Here is a 27,403-nt window from a genome sequence, read left to right as displayed (position 1 = left end):
TCTATGGTAACTTTATGCACTGAGAAATATGCAAAACCCTGGTGCACATGAAAACACAGGCTTGCAGTCCCAGCCGCCTCCTGAGGAGCAGAACTATGGAGCTACTGCAGCACGTGTGAGACAAGGTCCATTCGTGTCTGTGTCAAGGAATGGTCCAGCAAAGAGATATTACCTGATAGTTGCTGTGCTGTGCTATGTGAATTTAATAAATTTCATGGATTGGTTCATTGTACCAGGTGAGAGCCTATTTTCTCCTTCTAAGGAAAAAGAAATTTAAGTTCTCAACAGCTCTACTTACTCTGTAGTTACAAATGTTTTCTAAAGTAAGGATATGCTTTATGTCTTTTTAATGTTTCTCATTTATCTGCTTTAGCCTGTTGGTCATACTCTTAATGAAACTTCCAATTATAAATCTTGAAAGACCAATAAATGATGTATTAGTTATTAATAGTTAGTAGAATGCTTATAAAAATCACATCTGTTAAATGCTTAAGATTCATATTTTTAAATATAAGTCTCTTATAAACAGACTTTAGCATACAGAGCAACTAGTCTATTTTTGTGTCTGGATTCTACAGAGATTTGACTAAGAAGCTTCCCCTTATTGTATGCAGCAGCTTACCAGGCCTTCTTTGGATCTAGCAGATTAGATATGGCATTCCTTTATCTGAAGAATAGTGATGCCATTCCCTCATTAAAAGTACAAAAATTATGTTATCTTTGTGCAAGTTTGTTTAGGAGAGGCTTAACTTCCTCATGATCTGCTGGAAATAGTGTGATTTCTGCAATGAAGAGTGTAACATGATTGTGTAAAGAGAATGGAGACCCACTTCCTTAAGCATCACCTACCAAATTTACAACTTGTTTTCTAACAAATAATATCCTTCTTCCAAAATGTGATTTTTAATTTTTTTTTTTACCTAGCTGTGAACAGCAAAACATTGCTTCTAGTAAACTGGTGGGAAATCTATGTTTTTTCCTCCCATGTAAACTGTAGTCTGTGTAAATTCTTCCGTTTAGCATCACTCCTAAGCATCTACCATGCTTCCAGGGATCTGATTTATAAATTAGGAGGAAACACTTGTTGTGAGCTTGCTGTATTTTACTTCTGAGTGGCCTGGAAATCATAAATGTTTTAAAACCTTGGAAAAACCCAAAGGATGGATTGTTAAATTTGGAATTAATATCTGGTGACAGTACACAAACTAATTATTTTTACCACTTTTAGACCATTCAGAAATTTAAGACATTTGGTCAGTATCTTTAAAAATTGAGAGGCTAGTGGGTTTAGCAGTTTAAGCTTTTTTCTTTTGACTACTTAACCACACATATAAGAGGGAAGGAAACAAGTAGGAGTGCATGCTGAATGATACTGCAAGACTGTTAGTGAAAAACTTCAATGTATGAGTTCTATTGTCAAGTAACTTTCCCTGGAGAAGGGGAGTGACAGGAGAGGATGAAAATATCTTCGAGCAAGAACTGGCATGCTAGGAGAGTATGCACTTGGAAATATTAAGTGCAAGCAGTCATCTGGCTCATTCCAGGCTTTGAGCTATTCTTTGGCTCCTGTACATGCTAAGAGCTTAAAATTTTCAAGAAGGCCTGTGAAGTAAAGCTTGCCTACTTGTTAACATGCTCAGTTTCTTGCGAGTGAGGTACCTTCAGGGACATGTAACAATTCAAGAGCAGAGGTGGGGATAGTGTCCGGGCCTTTGAAATATCAAACATCTACTTTAATTACAATATATGACTAAAACACTTTTTAGTTAACTCTATGACCTCTTGGGTCATGGGGGAAATCTGTAAATTGCAGTTTATACCACAGCAATATACTCTTAATCTGCTAGAATTCAGCTGCATTGCAGACTTCTTGCATCAGTACTTTTGAATTTAGCTGTCCATATGTATGAATATATTGTTACATATAAGTTAACAGGGAAGTGAAGAAGGAGAGGCTTCAGTATTTAAAAGTAAGATGGTGGCAGTTATGAAGTTGTGGTTTCCGGCCAGTTTTGCTCACAGGCTTTGACAGAGTTTGCATCAATCTTCACACAGAAAACAGGCTCTTCCACTTAATTGTCTGCTGGAATTGAGTCTTCAGTTTGTTAAAAATGGTGATCATGCAGACTTTTTCCCCTCTGATCTGTTATCCTGTTCCAAGCTGTTCGGATCAATGCTTTGTAATTTGCCAATAACTGGTCAGGCCAGTTATTTCAGTTATGTGGAGGGGATAGCATTTTAATGGTGCTCAGTGTGAAAGTTAGTTTCAGATGAAGTTGTGGTTCAATTCAAGTCTTGTGCTAGCTGTGATTTGTTCTAAATACTCTATTAGTCCAACACTGAAGTTCCTGTAATACAGTATTTCTGTGTGTTGATAATCGGCTACCAGAAAGTATAGATACAATTGATTGTCCTGTTTTAATGATGCAAAATGTTTGAATGAAGTCACTGACTTAAACTTCTGAGACCATTAGGAAAACCCTAAATGCAGAATATGTTCAAGAGTCATTGAGAAACAGCTATAAAACCTCTGGTGTTGCTGTTAGGCTACACCTTGATCTACACTGAATTCAAGTCACATCAGTAAATAGCAAGGAGACAGATAATGCTGCAGCCACGGGGACTGTGGGAGAGCATGGATTTAGCTTTAAACTAGCTGGCTCAAGAATGCTTTTCAGTGGCTGCAGCAGCATAGTATATGGCATAACATGTAAATTACACCGTAGGAGCAGAATAGGTACCTCTTGCTAACCTCACCCTGAGCTCCATTCTGCTGCAGATCAGCTGCTGTGAACATAGCAGACAATTTACACAGAACTTGTTTTCATAAGTGGTGGCTTCATCCTCTTAATAATATTTTGATTTTGACTATTTTGGTTAAACTAAAGCTGCATGAGAAGAAATTTCTTTTTTAATTGATATCTTTCAATATCGAAGTAAAGGTATGCTTATTCAAAGCAGTATCTTCTGCTATTTTTAATTTTTTTTCAGGAATATAATGCAGAAATGCAAGATAGGTGAGATGGTAGATCTGCAGCCTTGGCATGATGTAGAGATGAAAATGACCTTTTTGTCTCAACAACATTCATTGATCTATGAGGTGCCAGATCTATGGATCTTCCCTCAGTTTGTTGCTTGTGTGACTTTCTTCCACACTTTTTGACAACTTTTCTAGCCTTTTTCCACAGCTATTGAATGGTTAGAAATTGAGATGGAATTTCTGTCAGCCATTTATCACAAATAGAAATGATCACTTCTGGTGAAGTTTGTCTGTCATTGGCACCACTAAAAATGTTAATTTGCAAATCCGCAGTTATCTATATCTCATCTGATCTCTGCAAAATTGTCATGGAAATATGAACAGAATTACACGATTGGAACCGTGATCTGAATTACAGTGGTATTTCCCTGGCTATGGGCTGATTTAGCCACCATTGGCTAATGAAGACTGTAACCATTTGTGTCCTGAAAAATCCAACATGCACTAATTTGAATACTGTATATACTGAAAATATTAACAGTTATTCTTAAAAGAAGGAATTTCAACTCGTTTTAACATTTTAAGATCATTAAGAAAGTTTTAGGATTAGCTGTATGAAGATAGCAATCTCCTGGCTGCAAAACTTTGCCGCTGTTTTGTTTCACATTGTGTCCATTAAACTCTGAACTGTGAACTGTTTATGTGCTTACGTACTAATGGTGCAAAAGAAACAGAACAGTTGTGATATTGATTGAAATAGTGGGTAAACTGACTCTTATAAGACCTATATAGTGGAAGATCATGGATTTTATCTATAGTGATAAGAATTTTTAATTCTCTGTGTATCTGTGCTCGTGGTAGAGTAATGGTTTACATGTAAACCAGCAAGCTGAATGTGCTGCAGTTCTTGCAAGCCCTGTTCTTGAAATAAATCTTTGAGTTGGCAAATGAATAGAATTACAAGGAATGAGCAGGGTACTTCGCTGTCATTCAGTGTTTGACTCTGTTGCAGGGATCCTGTTAGATATACAGAAATACTTCAAGCTTAGCGATGGGGATACAGGTCTACTGCAAACAGGTAATAAAATCTCTTAAGTTCGGATAGTTTACTTTGCCTTGCATCTATGTGGTCTGTTCCTAAAACACAGTCTAGTTACTTATTTCTTCTAGTTCCTACTCCTGTGCGGTATTGCTCACTTCCACTTGTGGGCAGGCTGACTATAATGCAAAACTGGAAGTCTTTGGTTCAGGGAAGACTGGAGTTGAGTCCTTCAAAAATCCTACAGCAAGTGAATCACAAAAGATGAAGGAATTTCTCAAGAAATACAGAACTTGAGCAATTCACACATGTTTTATTTTTGCATAGTTTTTTTTGAATCTGCATTTACCTTTTTGTAAATATCAAGGCCAGGCTGGATGGGGCTTTGAGCACCCTGACCTAGTGGATCTTTAAGGTGCCCTCCAACCCAAACCATTCTATGATTCTATGATCAATCTACCTACTAGTTCTACAAACTCGGCCTGCCTTTAACCTCTGCCCTAAAAAATAACCTGAGTTTGTCTGAGGGGTGAGGAGTATGTACAATAAAAATAATTTGACCAATATTGTCTTTGCTCCTTCTTGGATTTCCAGTCTTCATCTTGTGTTACATGCTGGCTGCCCCCATCTTTGGATACCTTGGTGACCGCTACAATAGGAAAATCATCCTTGGAGCTGGTATTTTCTTCTGGTCTGGTGTAACATTAGGCAGTTCATTCATCAGTGAATTGGTATGTTGCTTTTTTAGAGGGTACTATGAAAATAATCTGCATACGTCTTGCAGGAGTTGATAGAGTACTTCCCTGATCACATTTGGAAAAGCTATCAGTGAGCACTCACTCCCCAAGCCTGGACTAAATGGATTTTGTGCAAGAATGCTTTATGGGATGGTGGAGTCCAGCCTAGGCAATGGAGAACCCACACATTACTGTTGCAATTGATGGGATCTTAGTTTTGTCCCAAATGTTTGTTGATTATGACCTTACAGTGTAGCAGCTTGTTCGGCAAGCTTGTGGTCTATCGACCCTATCCTGTAATTCCATCTGGGTGTCACTCTAAGTCACTACTGTGCAGGACATAGAAAGCACAGCAGTGGCATGGGAGGGAAGCGGGTGTGAGTGGAAGGAATACAGACGCATGCAAAAGGCAGTTGAATTCTTATTTCCTCTGGTACGTTTGATCCACTAAAATGCACCTTGTTAATAGTAAGCTTTCTTTCTTGCAGGGGCTTTTTTAGACTATAATATGTCTTTTGCCTGCAGCATTACTGGATATTCTTTCTTTCACGAGGACTAGTTGGCATTGGCACGGCCAGTTATTCCACAATAGCACCTACTATCATTGCAGACCTGTTTGAGGAAGGAAAAAGGACCACAATGCTATCGATCTTCTATATCTTCATTCCAGTGGGAAGGTTGGTTTTCTTGCTAGTAAAACTGACCCGCCTTTTGAAGTTCTGTCTGACCACGCCTGCAATTCAATATACCCTGAGCCTCGATTAGACATATTTTGATGTATGTCTGCATTGGCTCTTGCAAAAGGATTTGTCACTTGCTTAGCATGTTTAAATAGAGCTGGTTAGGCTTATTTCTGTATTTATCTTGAAGAAAAATTTGCTTTTTCCCCCCAACATTTTTTAGGGAGAATCTAAACTCTGAAAACCAGTAGGCTTTGAATAAAATATTGAATCAATTCTAAAAGAAATATGTGCATGGGGGTAGGTAATTTATTTCTGGGTTTTGGAAGAAAGCAGCTTTCAGATATTTGTTTACTTGACAAATTTTTCAAGAACCCTCCATTAAATGTCTCCCAAGGAAGAACTGGCACTTCCCTCTCCTCTTTTAGTTAAATTGACATTGTGTCTGAAGAAGAGGTGGAGAAGGGCTTTTTAAGTGGTTTGGAGGCATACTCTTTATTAGAGCAGGCAGCCAAGGCTGAGCCCAGAAGGCAGATTAAAACTAAAGGAATTCCTGCAGGGCTTAATTCATGTGGCTAGCATAGAAAAGAGTAAATAATAAACTGCTTTATGGGCTGTCTGATCTGGATTTGCAGTGCCTTTTTACAGAATATGTATTCCAGGGGGAATCTGGGATGTTATTGCCACCATCTCAAGTCTGCTCTGAGGAGGTTAGACTCTCTTTTTAACACTGGCTGGCAAGCAGACTGGCATAGACCTTGAGGGTTGTTTCTGTTTATCTGTTTTGAAAACTATGACAGAGTACTTCTCTGTGCTCTCCTTAGCTGGCAAGACATGTCATTTCAGCCAGCAAGAATTCATTGGTGCCTACTGATTATTCCTTTCTGTTGCTTACAGTGGTCTTGGTTATGTCCTAGCAGCCGGCATGGCAGATATCACAGGTGACTGGCACTGGGCGTTCAGGGTGAGTTATTCACTTTCACTCATGGGGCTGAGCCATTCACTGTAAAATCAGAATCATCACTGGGGTTTAGATTACTTATGTTCATTGTGTTAAAAGAGGTGAGCAGTGGAAGGACTTTCTACTGTCTGACTGGTCATGAACTTGGTGTTTAAGAGAACTCTTCCTGCAGGACAAGTGGAAGATTCAGGCCTAGCTCTTGCAGAATGGAAGCAGGCATAGGTGAAACTGTACAGCAGCTAGGGCAGGTGCTGATGTTCCTCTTACCTGAGGACACACTTGGAATGGTTGTCAGTGCACCAAGACCTCTTCAAACAGAGGAAACTGAAGGTGAAATGATCATTACACTGGTAGCACCAGTATAATTCTTCAGGAAAATAAAGAAACTTTGTTTTCTGAAATGCTGTTGGGAACAACTTCTATTATTTGAGCGTTTCAAGAAAAAAAACCCTTTTCTGTTCTGGTCATGTCATCATGATGTCTCTCCATACTGAGCACCTAGTGCTTTGGAAGTACTTTGCCAGATTCTCCTAACTTATCTATAAAATTAACTAGCAAGTACAGGATAAGTGGGGAAGAATGTTTACTGGAATAACAGTCTGATGTTATTCAGACAACACTGATGACTGCATCAGTGATTCTTGCATTTGTGGTCGGAGTACTACAGTACAGTTTTCTTTCTTCACATATTTTTCTCCAAAATCAGAGGGAGCGATCATGTATCTGTATGATGGGGAGAGAGGATCTATTATCTTTCCTCCAAAGTCACCATAAATCACCAAAGTCACTTTTCTTCTTTACAAATATGACCTACAGACAGCAAGTCACATCTATTTCTGAACGTATCTGCAATTCTCCGATATGTAATTCTAACACTGAATTTGAATTGCTGTGGAGTTTTCACTATAAGAAAAAAGGTATCCTTGATCTAACCAGCCTTGTGTCTACAGATAACTCCTTGCATGGGAGGCCTAGCACTGGTTCTTCTGATTCTACTGGTCCCTCACAGGACCCAGAGAAGGACAGCAGCCCACAGAGCACTGAGCATCTCGGGCACAATACGAGTAGCAGCTGAGAAACCAGGTGTACAGAGAACTGCCAAGACTACTTGGTGTCAAGATGTCATATCACTTGCCAAGAAGTAAGTGATTTTAGCAACAAAGGTTCCCGTCGTTGAAGAACGACCGCTCCATTATTAGAAATATGGCCATCAAATCCCGCTCAGCTCCTTTGTATCGCATGCTGTATACAAGATGATTGAAACACCTTTAATAACAATCTTTCTTCCACTCTTTTACAGGAATGCTACGCAAGAGATTAAAAATTTCTTTGCTTCTGCTATCCTCCCATTTTGAGGAGGAGGAAGGAGGCAAAGTTATGATGGCAGTGTGCTCCTATTTAAATCCAACTCTATTTTCTACTAAGTTTCCCCTTCCCTCTTGCTTTAACATGTAGGGTACGCTAGATTGGTAAAAGTGCGTATTTTGCAGGTGTAACTTTATCTGTAATTCTTAGTGCCTGAGGAAGGTCGGATCAGCATGTCTCCGGCAGTCTTTATATGGTATTTGCGAGCCTGCTGTGCCTCTGATACAAGAGGTCAGAGTCCGTAGGACCCCAATATGGTTTATAAAGTAATTGTACGTATGTTTTGACCAGCTAACCTGTTGGCTGGCAGATGACCCCTTCCTTTTAACGACACAAAAATTAAAGTCAACACCAGCTGACCTGCCAGATGAAGTAAAATACTGATTGCAGCAGGTTTCGCACTCCTGTTACCTTGCAGTCCGTAAAGCCCTTGCCAGGGCAGGAGGAAGAGATGGATCCGGCTTGAGAACAGCAGGTGCCGCTGTGCAGCTGCGCCAGACCCGGCTCCGCGCTGCCGGTGCCCGCCGGCTGCTTCCCCGTGGTCCCGATCAAACGCTTTTAGTTAGAGACAAGCCCCTCTTGCTTTCCTGGGACCTTGTCTGTCTTCGGAGTGTTCCTCTTCTAGAGGATCCAGGGTTTTCTAATTGACGATTGGATTTGCATCGGATTTGCATCCAGAACAGCAGATACATTAGAGATCCAGTTTGTTGGATCACAGTTTGTAGGCAGTACAGTCTGAAGTGAATCAAAAATGAACCTTCCTGACTAACGGCAAAGTTGCTTTCCTACAAAGATGTTCCTTACAACCTGTTTACAATAATGTTGTAAAAATAGATTTTAATTGTCTTTTCCTTTAGCAATTGATTTCCAAAGCATAAGGACATACTGCCAAAAACCAGGGGGTTCCACTTTTAATCAAGTCCAAGAGCCCTTTATCTTTAGAAGATGAAGAATTAGGTTCATATCTTAACAAATCCTCTAGTCTGGTGGTCACCTGGTCATTTGCAGCACTTCTATTTAGTCTTAAGATTTCATACCTCCCTATTGACCTCAAAGGGAACTTTCTCCTAAACTATTAACTAGAAAGAGACCAGTAAAAAGTTAATTTTCTCCTAGAATAGGGCAGGAAGGAGACAAGATTTGGACAGTTTTTTAAAATGCTTCTCCTTTTGTCTGAAAAAGGAGAAGTCTCTGTGCAGACTGAGAGTCTATTTTTACTTACTCAGGTAGTGTCATTGTTCTATTGTTGTAGTTCTGCTATCAAAAATTTCACAGCAATTGTTTTAGCAAAAGTTGGCAATGAAATCTGCAAGAGACCAGGACTGGGATTTAACATGAAATCAGTAGGTCATACTCTTTGCTCTAATTAGTACTCTACTGTTGAAGTTCATAGATAAAGCCTCATCAAAATTCATATCTTCAAGGGAGTGCATTTTGATTATAAGATGTCTGAATGAATTGTTTTGTTATTGCTTGAAATCCTGGATATTGCAGGTAGGCTTTCCCTTTTTCCTCACACCCCATTCTTTCTAATATCTCTCATTTCTTTCTTTTAACTTTCAGTTGGAGTTTTGTCTGGTCCTCGCTGGGTCTGACTGCCATGGCCTTCGTTACTGGAGCCCTGGGAATGTGGGTACCACTGTTCCTTTACAGGGCTCAGGTTCTCCAGGGCATTGTATCACCATGCCTCCAAGAATCATGCAATTCATCTAACAGGTGAGGTGCGCACGACTGTGGAAACACACTTAGAAACACTGCACAGTGCTAAGTCACAGTTTGTTTCCAAAGGCAGAAGGTAGGATGTGACTGTGAACACTTCTTGTGAAGGCAATTGGGTGTGAATGTTAGACTAAGTTGCTTCTGGGTATGCTGAGACACTCCTATTTGTTTGTTTGTTTATAATCACTCAGTTAACTGGAAAGATGCTGCCAGCCCTACTTAAGTAAAGTGGAAAGAAGCAGTAACAGGAACACTTGCAGGGAAAGGAGCAGCTTTAGCAAGGGGACTTCAGTTGACAATCGACTGTGCACCCCGAGCTACTTAAATACCCATTGAAGTATGTTTAGATCCTGTGTTTTGGTAACTTTCCTATTACCTTCTTGTAAGTCTGGTTTTAAAACTCCTGCCATGTTGGCCAGGTCATTGTGACTCCCAGCATAAAGCAAGCTTGATGAATTTGATCTAGTATCATATCATTACATCAAAACAGGATAATTTGGTCTTGTGAGTAACTGCCAGCAGAGCTCTGCTTACAGAGGCTGTCCAGACCAATAAAGATTCATGAATAAGTATCAAATGTTGGATGGGCAAGGGGAATTTACAACAGGAGAGGACTTTGAAGTAATCATAATACAGCTTTTTGGAGATCACTTTTCCCCAGCTAGGAAGAGAGTTGTTTTCCTTACAATGTGTTATCCAGAATAGAAAAATGTATTCTGTGTTCCTCTTGAGTCTTCATGGCTACCCTCAATAACAGTGAGCACTGGGACACTTCTATATACTGACTCCCTACCAGTGGCCTCCATACAAGGGTCCCTACCTTTCTTCGGGAGGTATCCCAAACCTGGTTTCAGTCTCTGCCTTCATGATGGATTTCCAAGAACTAATTGCTTACTACATTGTCTTTCCAGGTAAAGACAATTAAAGGGAAAAGCAGTAATCATACCTTGAGTGTGCCCTCTGGTAATTGGGTTCTTTTGCTTTTCTGCAATGGAATAACTGAGTCAACTCAAAAGTGGTTTCCGACTTGTAGTGTAACTGGATAGATTGAATAGTCATCCACAAGTACTTCAATGGGAAATGCAATTGTCCATGGATGTCACCATTGGCACATTACTTAATAGCGAATAATCCGGAGGAAGGGAGTGAACTCAGGAGTCTGGCTCAGGGTAGGCAGAGAAGGGAAGCTGAACAGTTTAAACTGTTCAGCTGTATCTGTTAACAGATACAGTTTAAATACTTCCTTTATTAAGCTGAAGGTGTTAGCCTATGTTTTGTTTTCTAATCCACCTTCTGAATTATTATTCCACAGTAATGTTGCTAGAGCAGACATGGTCTTCAGGGAAGCAAAATGGAGCACCTGATAGTTTAACCTCATATACTGCTTCTTACAGGATGCTTTAAAAATAACCTTGGCATAACCAGAAGCAGCATAAGGCCAGTTTTAGACTGTTATTCCAGGGGGATGTAAAGAAACATAATATAAACAACCGTGTCAGACCTGTAGCTGATGGTGCTGGAAGAACTGAGCTGCACATTCCCAGACCTGCTCAGGGATACTTTAAGGACGTTTTCCCCTCTGGCTGTTCAGCAGTTGCACGCTTTGTTTAAGGATCAGGGCTGTGTCACTTAGACTCCCTGGAAACACAAATTCAAATGGCACCACAGCTGACTCAGGTCTCAATCCTTTCAAGGTAAATAAATAGGCAGTGTGCAGACACTTTTGAACAGATCAGATAGATAAGTGAGCATTGTCAGACCCTAAAAGATCCCATAGCAGCCTTTTCCTAGGACTAGGCTTCTGTCCTTTCCTACTCCCTGTCAATTGAACTGCGCTTGGATTTAGTTTTGGCTGTTCCCTTTTTTCCCAGCTGTAGGTTTATTTCAACTGCAGTTTACGACACATGAATCTTCTAAACACAATTCCATGAATGCTTTGATCAGCTAATGTCTACCTTGGAACTTGCCTCTCCCAGACAAATCTCTAAGATAGTCATTCTGCCTAGTGACAATCTATATCGTCACTATCAAGCTATAGTGAGTGATGGATCAGAATCCTGAAGAACTTACAGGGAGAGTACCAATATGCTTGAAGTTTGTTATCTTGTATAGCAATACTTTTTTTTTCTCCCTTGTAGAATTATTGACTTCTTCCTAATCAGCCAGAAAGAAATTAAAAAGTAGATGCACTGTAGTTTAAAGGAATAGATCATATCCTAGCTGGTTACTCTGCTTTGCAGTCAGAGGAAGCTTAGGAAATTGTACAGAACTGACCATGTAGCACTCTGAAATATTTAGAAGTACTTGTGCTCGGAACACAATGCTCCTGTCCCTGTTTGCCTCAGGAGAATTCTGATGCACTAAACAATCAATGGCACCACTGGTCTTGTTGCAAGAGATTTGCTTTGTCATTAGGAACTCATTTGGGACAGAGAGAAAAGCATATACGGAAGTCCCTTTGGAAGCTGAATCTTCTAAGCTATTCAAATGCATACTTTTAAAACATGAACTTGTCATTCCTGGACAACACACTTGCATTTGCAGATACACAAAGCTGAGTGGCATTTGAAATTCTGCATTCAGAAAATACTACATGGACCTCCCACTAGTTAACTATTCAGTATTTTTTGAACTCTTTTGGGAAGTGGTAGATGTTTCCCATAGTCAGAGAAGAGACGTATCTCAGCTGTGCTAACTAGAGGGTTACAATTTAGATGTATATAGTTCCATGTGATAGGATCTCTTCCAATACAGCAGATTGTGATACAGAGTTATTCCATCTGTGTTTTAGGGATGACTGAGTAGATTGGTTCACAGGGTAACCAGGATAACTGTGTCTCCTCTGAATCACTGGATGTCCAAGCCAGGTCATACTGAGAAGAGTCCTCCTTGAGCCTGGGTGCATAACACCGGCTCTGTAAGTGGGAAAATATCTGCTCCATGGGATAGAGCCTCAGTTGCAGAGGCATAGCTTCAATTGAGGCTTGAGATTAAATCCATTTAGAAGGAGTGCGAGGGTTAGATCAAGTGGAATAAAATTCAAGTTCCCCATTAAAGATTCCTCTGAAACTAAAGGTAGAAGCTAACACCAGGTTTTTTTTTCCACGGTATGGTCTTACTATGCTCAACTGAATCCTTTGCTTTGTCACCAGCCTAATATTTGGAGGAATCACCATTGGGACGGGAATCTTGGGTGTCATTACTGGGGCAGAAGCAGCAAGAAGATTAAGGAAGATAAACAATAAAGCTGATCCTCTGATCTGTGCCATGAGCATGTTCATTTCTGCTCTGTGTCTCTACATAGCTCTGATGGTGGCCCAGACGAACATCCCTTCCACTTTTGTAAGTGCCAATCTGTCTATCATTAGAAAAATGTCTTCTGGGATCCTGGGGAGATAGGGAAGGGGGAGGAGGAGGAGAGGGGTGGCTTTTGCAGAATTCTCTGCAATCTTCTAGACCATTAAGAGGTTTCAGTGACTTGCGACAAGGTGGCCTGCCAGCTAAGCACTGTGCGTGTTGCTGTAATGCTGCCTGCAGCTGCGGTCTGTCCTGTGAGAGCCACATCGTGCATTACTTGGCCCAGTAAAAGGGGCAGGCAGTCAGAACATTATAAATTGGGCCTCAGGACCTATAGAGTCCACCCCCACTAAAGACGAGAATAGTAAGCCTATGTAGTTAGCTGCATGAAGCTAGAGTGTCCCTTATCCAAAAATGTAGTTAAAGGAAGTCTCAATCTTATGTTAATTTTTAATGCTATGTGACTAATTCAGTATTCTTATTTATTTTTGCTCTCTGAACACTTAAAGATTGGTGTACTTGTGACTGTACAATACGCACAGTTCTTGCTAAGAATAATTTAGCCATCACCTTCAAAGCCCCAAATCACTAGCGGATCTTAAAAGTCAAGCTTTTGGCAATACAAGCTGAAGTATAAATCACTTAAATTCTGTTCTCAGTAAAGGGAAAAACAGAAACTTACTAGGAATGATGAATAGTTCCAAAAACTCCCTGTGAGAGAGAACTGAATGTAAACCTTATTTTAACTATAATCTAGTAACAGCTAGGGAAAGACTCCAAGCTTTTTTCCTGTGACTCCATAGCCACAATTACCATGATTAACATAAATAAGAGGATCCAAGTAAAGTTAATTACAGTAATCAACAGTTCTTTGCAAAAGGGTACTTCTGCAGTTTTTTTGCTTCTAAGAATAACACTTATTCAGAGAGGTTTTCCTTTTAACTCCTCAGGAATGTGTATTCCTGTGGAAAAATGCCTTTACACCAAGGGAAAAAACAAATGGATTTGTATGTCTGAGTGTGTGTACACAAAGCAAAATGTGAAATCGAAGATTATTTTTAGATTCAAGAGTGGAGATCTGAGTGCCAAAAGAATTAGCCATTTTCTTTTTCTGCTTCTCAGGTTCCCACATATTCTCGCTCTGAGTATGTCCTTCAGTTCTTTTTTTGTCATTAAAGGTGGAGAACAACAGTTTCATTTGCCAGTCTGTGTTAGATGAGTGAATCAATATACTGGTTTTGAATTACCAAAATATACCTTTTATTAGGACTGATAAAAAGAAATTTGTTTAAAATCTTTCTCTCCTTGCAAACAGCATTCTGTTTTCAAGCAGTGTGTTATCTGGGAGGAAATTCTGCAGTGGGATATGGATAACTGTGTTCCTTAAGTTTCTTCCCATGGGCAGACCAGTTGGTCTTTTAACCAGAGACTTTGCCATTTTGTCTTTTGTTTCATGTGCTTGATTCAGGTGTTCCAACATGTAATGTCAACAACGTGCAGTGGTAATAAATTGTACATAATCTAAGCACCTGATTCTTCTAGTACTTTTACCACTACAGCTACTTAACTATTGCTTTCTCTGGCAGCAGCCGTGCCTCTCCTTGCTTTCTAAACAAGATCTGACACTAGTCATACTGGTGTGAGAATTGGAGTGGCGTGCCAGCTGGTGCATCTAATTTGAAGATCCCACTGAAACAAATCTTCCATTTGTGTAGGACACTAGGAGGAAACTGGCTTTCCAGTCACTGTCTAGTCAGGCACACTGACATTAGCAAACCTGTCTCCATCACTTCACAGTGCGGAAGCTACTGAAGCAAAAAAGCATACGTGCATCAGTGTACAATTACAGTAAGTTCTGTACGGTGCTTTCCACTGTCTTGAGTGGATAATGAAAGGCAACAAGACAGGTTTAATCAGCTATGGCCAAAGCTGGAAGAAATGTTTCAAAGCACAAGAATTCTCAAGTTAACCTGGAAATATGGCTGGACTTCCAAGGTTTCTGTTGGGGTAGGTGAACTGAAATGTAATGAGATTTCTCTTCTCTCTCTGGACACCCAGTTCTTGATTTCAAAGACTACCTTTGAAAAGACAGAGAAAAATTACCTGGCTTTGTTATCTCAGAGGAGGCTCTGTCTAAATCTGTTCCTGTCTCCAAAACAAGATGAAAGACCTGTGCTCCCTGCAGTGCAGCAGGTGCTTTGGAAAGTCATGACTGAACCCTGTGACTGGGACCCTTGGACAATATTTGGTGTTGCGGTAACTTAGATTTAAACAGACTTATCTTTGATGGTAATGCTGTATCAGGATGCAGTCTTGACCTGCAACTTGCCTTTGAAGGAGGCATTCTGCAGCTCTTGTCTCTGATACACCTGCCTGGTATAGTTCTTTTTGAAAAGACAGAAATCGTTGATCACATATGGTCTAGCCATACTGATTCCCTATTTTGTTGTTGAGGCACATGACTGTTTAAAAGCAGAACGTGTGTTTGGCACTGACATTGATTACAATCTAATTCTCTTCATATTACCTTTAGGTATGAATGTAAACAGTCATCTACAAAGCAAAATCCCCTTAAAATTTGGGACGTTATTCTGGTTGTATCCTTTGGAGACCAACATTAAGCGTTGTCTGTTAAAAAAGTTGGAGATCCCGGAGAAGGTGACAGCAATAAAATATGATGTTTCACTCTTTTCTAGGTACACTTAGCAGATTAGAATGGGCATGCCACAAACATGATTGCACAAATTTAATGGAAACCTTTTCTATATTAATTTAAAATAAGAACTTGAGACAGTATGAGGAATATTGAGAGGCAGGAGGGACAGAAGGATACGCTTTAAATAGAACATTGCTCTACTGTTTTCCTGCCATCCTCAGCCCTTCTCCCTAACCAAGTACAGTACTTCCAGGATGTCTCCACCTGTTTTGGAGAAAAGAACATACAACTCTCTCCTCTTTATTGATTGCAGTTGTTTTACAGTTGGATGGCTTAGTATGCCAGCTCTTCAACCATATTGCATTTATTCTGCATGAGAAAGTATAAAATTGATATTGGTTTTAGACAGAATACCTTGATAAAATCTGTAGAATGATTTATTACCTTCCAAAACTGTCTGGGTTAAATTTTTCTGGTGACCCTACAACTGCAATCCACACAAGACCTTAGGAAAGAAAAGAAAAGCTAACAAAGTTATGTCTCTAATGTTAACACAATTCTGCATGAAATAATTACTCTCTGGAGTATGAGGCCTTAGCCACTGAATATTACATTTTCTTATCATGGATAATTTTTCATTAATTCCTCTTCCTTCAAACTCTAGGTTGAGAGCATAACTTATTTTCTAAAGATGAATTTTACTTTGTTTTCTTGCACTAGGCATGACATGCTTTTGTTCTTAGGGGCTTGTAGAGACTAAATAACTTGGAAAAAGCATGAAGAGAAAGGAAAACTAGAAACAACACTTCAAAAGTGCTAAACATCACAAGATTCCTGTAAGGGAGACATAGACCAATCTCTCATTTGATGTATAAAGGCAGGTAGTCATCTATTCCATTGATGGTATCTAGAAACAGTTTGGAAGTCTTCAGAACCTTCTGCTCTAACTGTTGTATTTGCATCTTGTTATATCTAAAGTATCAGCCAGGATTTAAATAAATCTTTTCGTTCTTTGTCTCCTTCCTGTTTCACTTTAACCTGCACTATTTCTTGCTAGCTATGGCACAACTGACAGGATTTACGTAAGTTCATGCCATTATCGCTGTATAGCAGGATTCAACTGCACTCCTGCATTTGCCTATAATTCCTCTGTGAGTACCACTTTGATCACTTCACAGGCTGCAATTCTAAGTTAAGCAATAGCACATTTAAAGTTTATTTGTATGGAATCAGGGGGAAAAAAAGAAATGAAGGTCCTTGATGAATTTGAATCTTCCAAGAGAGTTCAGAGAGTATTATCTTGAAATAAGACAATGAAGGGCTAGTATTTTCTGGTGGCTGCAAGATTTGACATTGGTAGTCCTTATTGCCGGGTGGCTTGGCAAAAAGCTGAACTGTGCGATATTGCTGCCCATGTTAACGAACACGTTTCATTTTGTGTATGGCCCAAAGTTCTCTAATAAAAGGTGCGTCACTTGCTTTCCAGCTAAGACTAGCATGCAGCATGGTTTCTGTAGTCTACAGGCTGTTATTGCAACAGTCATGGAACTGGAGAAGAATGATTGCATTCTGTCTCTTGCAAGGGCAAGGTCTGCCAACGTTGTACCAGTGGAAAGATTTTGATAGTGGGATGCGTAAATCCAAGAGTTAAGACATAGTCAAGGAGTATGTGAACCAAGTGATATTTGTTATAAAAATTAAAGAAAAGTAATTATGTATGGAGGAATAGATTCAGCTGCAAATTAGAAAACCTATATAAAGCATTTTGAAGGAAAAGATGTCTGGATAAAGGTCTATAATAAATACCTCTGTACTTCAAGGAACTTTTTCTCCAGACTGGTTTGGGGAAGAAAACACATGAACAGTACAGGCAAGAAACACAGAGGAGGTAGGGGTGTCATAGGAAGATGTATAATAGGTCTGGTTCTTCTTAGGAGAATGTAAGCTACCCCTCTGAAAACATCTGATAGTTTGCCACTGTGCCTTTCTTAGAACTGCATTTTCATCAACCAGATACAACATCTTGACCAAGATCTTACCGAACAAGATGCTGGCACCTGTTGTTATAATGGATTTTATTTCCTAGGTGCCATCTGCCTTTGTGGCCTGTGTCACTAAATAGATTCTGCCTTCTAGAACTGCTCCAGCTTAATAGCATAGCTTTAATGCGTTCCTCAGGTATCAATTAGTCTGTACAGCCTGCTCAAATCTATGTCCAGGGCTGGATGAAAGGGTTAATCTTTTCTAAGACCGCAGGTGTAAGAACTGTTGGGGGCCTACCCCTTTTCCTGATGGCTGGGTCTCCATCTGTGATGAATTAGGGAATTCCCACAGGGCACCAAGGCTTTGAGGCTGCCTGTCTCTTGGAGTTCATTTCATTTTGGAAGTTATCTCTCTGAAGGAGCCGTTAAGAGTACTTGTACTGGCACAGAGGTGTTCTATTGTTTTCATCTGGAAACCTGAGCAAAGGGAGATCTTTGAGCACTTTTTAAACCTGTGCTGAATGTTTCTCTTCACAGGCTTTTGCTTTCCTCTTCTTGGGTTCAGCAGTTCATTACAGTTTATTTGGGAGGGAAGTATGTTTTCTATTTTGGCTCTTCTGCTGAGGATTTGTGACACAAAGCAACCCACATACCTTCTCTGGTTCCTTTCCCCCCTTTTAAGATGAAGGTAGTGTTTGTGAGCATAGATAGAGAAGTTTAGTTTATAAGTAGATGGGTATGTACAACTCTTACATAGATAAGTATAGTCAGTGAGCGAGCCTTCATCTTCACAATAAAGAAGGTCAATACAGTGTGTATAGTCACTGCTTTCTTCTTTTTTGCAGATTTTTATTGCATTTGGAGAACTGTTTTTATCTGTAAACTGGGCTGTTGTGACAGACATACTGTTGGTAAGTGCTTGTGAAACTATTTCCTTATAGAGCTCTGTAGTGGTGCGTTCCCCCTGAGAGCAGACATTCAGTGTATTACCATAAATGTGCTTCAGGTTGGATCTGTTGAATTCTAAATGTTACTAATTGTTTTATCAGAAGAATGATGGAATTCCGCTGAATTTGTGGATGTCTGTTCATTCACTCTCAATCTTATTTGGGAGTTGTGTTTCATCCTGCTGAAAACCCATGGGTTCAGTGTATTACTGCTATTACATTGTCTGAAGGGTGCCATAGATAACGACAGTAATTTCTCTTTTTGCATTGTTTCCCATGTGAACTGGTAGGATTTCTGATAATGTGGCTGGATTTGCTAATGCATGTTCTTATTTTGCCATGAAAATTACTTTTCTTTCTTTCCACATGGCACTACTAGCCAGACAATGTAGCTAGGAATTCATTTATCCTGCGGCCTGTGGAGCTGAAGACAAAGGGAGATGCTAACTGAATGATAAGGACTTTCTTCCTTTGTGCTAATACATCAAGATGCATTGCATGTAGCAACCTTTGTGCCTCTTATTCAGCTGTAAACATGAAGATATCTACCGTACAACTACAGTCATAATGTGCAAGTGGAGAAGTGCTGTAGCTGCCTTGCTTACAATACGCTGGCTTACTGGGAGGCTGTACATGGAGTGTCCCTTAGGAAGTATGTTTGCCATCTGTGAGGTAACGGGTCTCTGTCTTTTCGGTTTTTGGCAGCTGATAGCGTAGGAGATGCTGGAACTGGAAGCTAATATGGGGTTTGAGAAGGCTCCCAACATGTCCCCATCTTTGTTTGGAAGTGCCCTGGGAAGTATAGGAGCATTTACCAGCCTGTCTGTTCCATCTGCTTTTTAGCTGACAGCTCTGTCACATAGTCTGCAGGAGGATCTCTAAAACCTCCAGAGACAGCACAACAGGATTTGCAACTATATCTGTTTGGGGCACTGTCCTGGTTTCAGCTGGGATAGAGTTAATTTTCTTCTTAGTAGCTGGTACAGTGCTGTGCTTTGGATTTAGTGTGAGAATAATGTTGATAACACACTGATGTTTTAGTTGTTGCTAAGTAGCACTTATCCTACGTTAAGGATCTTTCAGTTTCCCCTGCTCTGCCAGCAAGCAGGGGCACAAGGAGCTGGGAGGGAGCACGGCCAGGGCAGCTGACCCGAACAAGCCAAAGGGATATTCCATACCGTAGAACATCATGCCCAGTATATAAACTGGGGGGAGTTGGCCAGGAGGGGCGGATCGCTGCTCAGGCATCGGTCAGCGGGTGGTGAGCAATTGCATTGTGCATCACTTGTCTTTTCTTGGGTTTTATTTCTCTCTTTTTTCCTTATACTCTTTTTCATTACAATTATTTTTATAATAATATTTTTATTATTATTGGTTAGTATTATATTTTATTTTACTTTAGTCATTAAACTGCTCTTATCTCAACCCATAAGCTTTACTTTTTTTTCCCCCAATCCTCCTCCCCATCACACTGGGAGCGGGGAGGGGTAAGAGGCTGCATGGTGCTTAGTTGCTGGCTGGGATTAAACCCTGACAGGCACCCTGCTTATCTGTCAAGGCATCTGGACTGGGATCTCCTAAGAGATGACAGTGTGTAGGATGTCCTCTGCATTGTTGACATGGCATGGGTAACTGGGCAGTCACTGTGGACGGGCAGGATGCTATGGCTATTTCAAAGTCCCTGTGTGGGGGGGTTTGGTTTCTTCTTTTCCTAGTGAATCCTACAGTGCCTTGAGCTCTTGCATATGGTTTCCATTGTGCAGAAGAACCTGAATAATAGCATAGGCAGATTTTGTGTGAGCCTTGTAACTATAGGAAACATCCTATCCTTCTCTTTCATTTTTCTTGTTACAGCTTTGTTCCATGTGTCTCTTGTAGTTAGAGATACGAGATATTAAATAAATGTGGTAAGGAAGTGGTGCAGGGCACTGAGAGAGCAAAAGTGCATTTATGTTTTCTCATGCCTGCAATGCCCACAATATATTAAGAAGTGCATAACAATATTTGATTTGTATTTCTCAAACACAGCCTGTCATTATCAATAAAAGAAAAGAAATCTGAGTCTAGGACAGATGACATGATATCCTTGGAGAGCAAAGAACTGACAGTCTCCACTAATAAAGTCTGTCATAGCAAGGTCTACTTCCCAAGCTCAGAGTTTTCTACTGTAGTTTCTTTCTCTCTCTTTCTGTACAAGAGCCTGTTCCCAAAGTGCAGATGCTCAACTGGTACTCCAGGCAGGTTCTGAGAGAAAACAAAACTTGGGTAGACTGCATGCGCTCAGTCTAGGCTGAAGTGTGCCATGACCACAGTGAGGAGGAGCTGTTGGACTGTTCCTTCATCCCATGGAAGACAAGGATTTCAGCTTCCATATCAGCCAGTCTCACATGACTCTGTTCTTATGCTGGCAGGGGACTGGATGCAGTGTGATGGCAACATGACATTAAAGTGGTTTTCTGTAACTCTGAAGAGATCTCCAAGACATCCCTGATTTAATATTTGTTATTGTTGAAGCACTGTATCTAAATATGCCTAATGAAGAATAAATGTTCCATCCATGGTTAGAAATATCTACTTTGGAGAGACTCAGAATGGAAAGGGATACAAGCTAGCTGTACGTGCACAAAGTAAGGAAGGAAGTTGTGTCTTTTAATAAAACTGCATTATATAGAGTACTCTTACTGGGTGCAAAGATGCTGTTTTAACATGTTGAGTGATTTGTGTATCCAAGTTTGTGGCCATTTCTGGCTAAGAAGGGCACTGCCAATGTGGGCTGGTTCTTTACTGAAACTGGTTGCAATATGGGGTAAGCAGGACCAAAAGGCTGCCACTGAATAGAATGAGTTATAGGAGCTCTTGAGAAACTCCCTCTCTGAACAGAGGAAATTTGACTGTAGAAAAAAAGGACAACACTGCTCATTGCTGTGTTTCTGGCATTCCAGCAGGGTGTAAGGCATGTTACTGCTTAGAAAACCCTGGCTACAAGAAGGGTTTACTAGGCAGAGATAAGAGGACAGATAGCCAAGTTGGCTATAATTTTTGCTAATTGTGTTGGGGGAAATCTGTCCATTTTCTTTCTCATTTTAGATCAAATGCTCTGTTAAATCTAAATGGGATTCATAGCCTCACTTCCTAAGGAAACAAGACTTACTACAGTCTGTGTCTTCTTTCTCTTGAAGTTTTGAAACCATGGATTTCAACCAAGTTTGATAAAGAGACACCTCAGGAAGACCTGAGTTCATACAAGCCTTGTGAAAATAGGTGATCTTGCTGAGAAAAATTATCCAAATTGGCACCCCCCAGAAGAGCTGCATCTTAGGGAAAGGCTCTGCAGCACATACATCTTGTCAAACATGAGAGAAAATGGTAGAAATACGTCTGTGAGAGAGCATGAAAACCATAGCGATGGAAAAAGCTTGGCATGATCATGACACTTAAACTCAAGATGTAAATTGTGCATTATTCTATGAATGCATTTTTATCAAAATAACATTTTTTATGTGTTTTGATTCTATATGTGCTCCAGTCTTCATACCAAGGAGTCTGCTAGCTCCTGCAGATGGGGGGTTGCAAGAAGGAAAGGAATGCAGTGCTACAGAATCCTCTGTCAATCCACCCCTGAATGCAACCATTACATTACTATAGCTTATAGTCCTTCCTTTTTTTGCATCTGTGCTGTGGATTTGCAGTTTCAGTATAGTTAAAATGCTGTAACTTACTGGTATGTATAGGTCCTGACTGCATATGGCACTGAAATGTTTTTTGCTCTTATTCTCACAAGAGTAATTAACCTTGGTGTCTTGGACAATGTTGCTTCCTTACCCGCCTGTTTTAATGTCCATTAATGCAGTTCCACTCACCCTAAAGATGTGGCATTAACGTTGCTACTGTGATATAGCTACATCTTAGTGGCAGGTACATATTTTTTTACCTAATATTCTGAGGCCTCTTTAAACATAAAGAATGATAATAAAACTCTAAATTGAATATGAGAGCAGGATCTGTTTTTTTCTTCTAAACCCAACTTGCCATGCATGTTAGTGTTTCCTTGAAGGTGGCTATAGAGCCACAATATAGGTTATATACCTTGAGTTTATCTCTTGGTAAAACACCAGTCGCCCTATTAATTAGTGTTTGAGACACCCTAAGTGATGTTCAGATCAGTTTGCAAAAAATCAAGTTGAGGAATAGAGGACTGGGACAATATTAAGCATTTTGTCTCTGATATGAGCAAGTGGTTGGAAAACAAAGGTATGAAGTTTTAAAATTGCTTCTGTCTCATTCTGACTGTAAATGCTTTTTGTGTAAATGTGTTATTGAAAGAGAAAGACACCAATTATGTAGAATCATACTGTGCTTCTTCAGGCACTGTTGATCTTCAGTAGCACAGACATAAAGCCCTTATTACCCCAAAATGACTATATTTCATTTTAAAAAATAGTTCTAATCTATGTGATGCTTTGCCGTGTTCTGGATGTGCACCACATCTTCTTCAACTTGTTATTTAAACTGTGTGCACTCAAAAGCATAATCATTTTGAGATATTGTTACTAGACTAGCTATATCTCAGGTGCTATCCAGTTACAAGCAGCAAACTTCTGCCATCAGAGCTATCATCAAAGCACCATCAGGCACCTTCTGGTCTGCCAGGTTGGGTCCCCTCCCTCTGTCTTCACGTGGTCTGCAAGGTCTCAGCTGACATCCTTTATAGCCATGGCAGCTACTTCAGGTTCCAGGTACCCCAGTTTCCTCCCAGCAGTTTAGACCATGCCTGCTGACACAGTGTCATAAGAGATTTTCCTCAGAGGCTGTCAGTGCCGAATCTCCTTATTAGTAAATCAGTATGACTGCAAGGGTTACTGGCTGGAGGTTTCTATTAGTTGCATGGCCAAGTGAATCTGCAGAAGCCGCTGTGAGTCTATGAATGGAGGCAGGGGAGTCATGTTTTTCCTACTTTATTGCCATTCTCCCTTGTGTGTTGCTTTCTTCAATGTTTTTTTCCTCAACAAAACATCCAGTGTACTCTTTTGCTCAGCATAACTCCTCTGTCTCCAAACTTGTAAACAGTGTTTGAATATGAAATATATAAAAATGAATATATTCCTCTCTCTAGCATGTTATATAAGTAGTTGGCCATTCATGAGATTCACTCTGTTAATATTCATTCTCTTGTGGGTTGTATTTTGTTTCAGTACGTTGTGACACCAAGACGGCAGTCTACAGCTATTGCCCTGCAGATTTTGGTGAGCCATTTGCTGGGAGATGCAGGCAGCCCATATCTCATTGGGATTGTAAGTGAATTCTCTGCCTATTGAGCTTTCCTTAGGGTAAAACTTTTAGAAACTGAGAGACAGATTCTCATAGGCTGTAGACACTTCGTGGTCCAAAATCAGAAGTTACTCAAATTGGTGGCCTTGATACTAGAATACAGAAAGATATTTTTCTAAACATTTTTACGTGCATGCAACTTCTGGTCCTGTGACACTGCAGGTATGTAGAATATAATCCTATACCTGTAGGTGTGAGTAGTTCCATGCAGTATGTAGAAATTTATTTTGATTTTAAATTTGCAAACTCATAAAGTTTTGAAGGCATGCAGTTTTGCAAAGACAGTGTCATGGGTATTGTACTTGGATTTAAGCACTTTCTGCTAAGTTTGTGAGGAGTTTCATGGAAATTAATCAAATACCATTTTGTATCTTGAAACCTAAAACTCTTAGTTCAAATCTTGATGTTTGAAATCTTGCAATTAGTCAATGCTCTCTTGAAAATCAGAACACGAGTGACTGCAATGGTTGCCTTTTGATACTACTTGGCATTCAAAGCTCTGGTCTCAAATTACCTTAACCTTGGATTCCCATATTGCCTGAGACCTGATTTCTCTGCTCTTCCTACATTTACTTGACCTTAGGTGCTTCTGGACAAAGCAGCCTAGTACCGTTTTCTCCTTGCAGTTCATTTGTTTTAGTTCCAGTGGATGATATCTGTCAGTGTTGTTTCCTTCCTTCCTTATTTTTGATTTAAGACACAGTAATTCTGCACACAGTAGCTAACCAATCACCCACTTTAATTTTTCTGCTTTACTGGACATGGGAGAGAGAATGAGTTGTTGTTGTTGTTGCTTTAAAGTTTTTTTCACATGGAAGTTTATTTTAAGAAGTTCACCTCAGGAATATCTGTTCTTTCTTTGTCACATGTTAACAGTGTTAGGGTTAGATAGGGCCAGACAGAAATGCCCGAGTGAGCTGTGCCTGCAGGCACAGCTGCCACCGGTCCAGCCAGACAGGAGATCCCCCTTGTCCTCAACTGGGTGAAAACTGGAGTCTCAACTGTGTAATCTGTCTGGCAGCGAAGACAGCCCTCTCTCACTGGGAGAGCTGGCTCTCTTTTTTTGGCAAATGAAGAGATCACTTTGCTCATTGGTGTGTATTCGGAAACTATTGCCCTCACACTGATTTGGCTGCATGCATGGGGGAACATAATAACTGACATCCCTGTGTCATGAAAAATGGCTGAAATGATATGCAAAACTGGGAGGTATCTTAAAAGCTGAAATACGTCTTGTGCATTCTCCCTTTGACTGTTCTATTCATTTATGCTTCCTGCCCGAAAGATGAAAATGTTTGTATCTCTTACCCACTGTTCTTTGCCATCTTTGAGGCACAGGCAGAATTGAGGCTTCCTGCTGAATGTGCTGCTGCATCCTATCAGTAACTGTGTGCAGAATACTTCTTATGCAGTACCTTGCATGCAGTTGCCTTAAATAGCAGCTAATCGAAAAGTGTGAAGACAAAAAAAACTTATCCAGATGAGATTAACCTCAGGTAACTTTGCAACTTTGCAAAGAACAGAGGCAATAAACCCAGGAACAAAACTGCTGTATGTCCAAGTGGGGTCCTTGCAATGAGCACAACGTTGTCTTCTGGAATGCTTCTGTGAACCAATATACCAACGCTGCCCATGTTCGCTGTTGATTAAACACCGAATCTTCTGCATTCATGTCTTGCTATTGTTTACTAACCTGCTTCAGCTAACCCTTTAGCTTAAAAACGGGCTGGAGAGTCAGGGAATAGTCTATTTCAGAGTCTGTTTTTCTTCCCTCTGCACTCCAGAGATTTTCTTACTAAGCATTTTAAAATTAAATGCATTAGGTTTGTATTTTGGCGATTACGCTTGCTGTAGTCCCTAGGTACCCATTTAGAGTTGATGTTGCTCTTATCTGCCTAAACTGTCATAAATAATCATACTAAACCCAGCAAAGGTTGAAGAGTCTCATATTTGTTTATTTCAAGTCACATAGCGTATTCTAACCATCAAGAACAAATGTGGGAATAAAAATGACTGCATTCAACATCCATTTTTTTGTTTACGCTAAGAAGAGATTTTAAGTCCCTGCGTTAAGTGTTGAATGTTATTATGTTTCTTGAAATCAGCTTTTCTTTCTGTCTACAAAAATAAAATTCATGTGTATCATTTATAGCTTTTACAACCTCATCCTCCAACCAGTGCAGAAAGAGGCTGCCTGGTATCTTCTTCCTCCCAGTTCCTCATAATGTCACTCCATGACTCCTCAAATGCCTTTTGGCTCAAAAGCAGACTCCACTCTTGTCTCAAATTAATTTCCAGCTCTTCCCTTTTTAATGAGTGTTGCTGCTTGTGCCTGTATTGATGCTAACCCCCTGTTTCTATCCATTTGATATTGATTAGGGAGGTATAAAGTTATCAAATAATATTAAGAAATTATAAAGGACATTGCCAAATGTCTGTCCTGTGCTAGCTATCTGGAGATGGGCTAGAAAATGGTAAAGTGAGTTAATGCTTACCAAACATTCTAAACATTGGTTGCAGTATTTCCTACTCTTGTGACTGGAGGCACTGAAAGTATAAAAGAACATGAGATTCCTTGACCAAATGGAAGCTGGACAGCAGTGAAGTACAGGTGTATTGGGTACTGGGTTTGACAAACTTTGGTAGCAGGCTTTTTGTCCCTATCTGCCTAGTTTTATTCTTTTCAAGGACGACACTGTAAATAGTTTGTTTAAACCAAGAGCGGATGGTGATGTTATCCCAGATTAACGACAGCCTTGTTCACTCCCTAGATCTCCAGTGCTATCCAGGCCAAGAATGCTCACTCATTCCAGTGGAGTTTCTGGAGCATGCAGTACAGCTTTATCGTGTGTGCTTTTGTTGGTGTCTTTGGAGGAGGTTTTTTCCTCCTGACATCTTTCTACATTGAGGAAGATCGTAAAGAAGCGGAGAGGCTTTGAGGTTTCTATATATCTTTGTAACTTTTAAACCAGTATCTGATTGCTTTCCTGTTTGTACACTAGCCGTGATATCAGCTCTGTAAAGTTAAAACACAAATGTCTGCATTATGTTAATACCATGTTAGTTTCTATAAAAAAATAAAGGCAAAATCCCAGCAAAGTCTCAGATTAAACAAACCTCCCATATTGAGCAAAACAGACTGCAGAACACACAAGGATCAGGGAAGTGCTATTAGTGACACCTTCAAAATGCTGCAGTAATGGAGGTAATCAAATAGCTTTACTGTAATGTACCATTACAGACTTCATGGAAGGTGCAGTTCTTTTTCTACTCTGGTCTTTCTGAGCCCAGTAGAACCAGTCCTAGCTCTCTCTCTGTAATACTTCTCCCTCTTCCCTGAAAGAAGTCATATTCAAAGTGTAAAAGACTTAAAGAAAACTTGTTGAATTGGACAGAACACTGTCCTCAGTCACCTAGATTCTTACAACTTCCTTCTGCTCTGACTTGGTTTTCTAGGGACCAGAAATGAACGCTGTCTTTCAAATGAAGATGAACTCTGGGGCAAGATTTGCAAAGAAGAAAAGAATGTCCTCCCCTTTTTCTTTCCTTTTTGCTTAATGAGATACAGCTGGAGAAAAGGCCAAATAACAATTCCTCCATATGGCAGAAAATCCTGCATACTGACTTTTTTGGCTGCTTTTGACTGTGAGTCAAAAATTGCTACTGCATTGGCATATGGCAACCCTCCCCCATCTGCAAAAGAGGCACGAGT

The 27,403-nt window shown here is 40.1% G+C and overlaps 1 protein-coding gene across 1 annotated transcript; it reads left to right on the top strand.

Annotated features, from left to right (window-relative positions):
• Positions 1-28: 28 nt before the first annotated feature.
• Positions 29-27,207, top strand: LOC127024479 (protein spinster homolog 3-like). The gene is made up of 12 exons (XM_050909065.1): positions 29-236; positions 3,993-4,058; positions 4,614-4,750; positions 5,282-5,433; positions 6,334-6,400; positions 7,348-7,538; positions 9,326-9,478; positions 12,634-12,823; positions 18,262-18,327; positions 23,556-23,654; positions 26,463-26,631; positions 27,148-27,207. The coding sequence occupies exons 1-11, from the start codon at positions 29-31 to the stop codon at positions 26,628-26,630; spliced, it is 1,497 nt and encodes a 498-aa protein (XP_050765022.1). The 3' UTR covers position 26,631; positions 27,148-27,207.
• Positions 27,208-27,403: the final 196 nt, after the last annotated feature.

Source organism: Gymnogyps californianus, chromosome 20 (assembly GCF_018139145.2).
Source record: "Gymnogyps californianus isolate 813 chromosome 20, ASM1813914v2, whole genome shotgun sequence".
NCBI classification, from domain to species: Eukaryota; Metazoa; Chordata; class Aves; order Accipitriformes; family Cathartidae; genus Gymnogyps; species Gymnogyps californianus.
The sequence above is the reverse complement of the archived record's forward strand: the minus strand, read 5'-3'. Positions and strand labels throughout refer to the sequence as shown.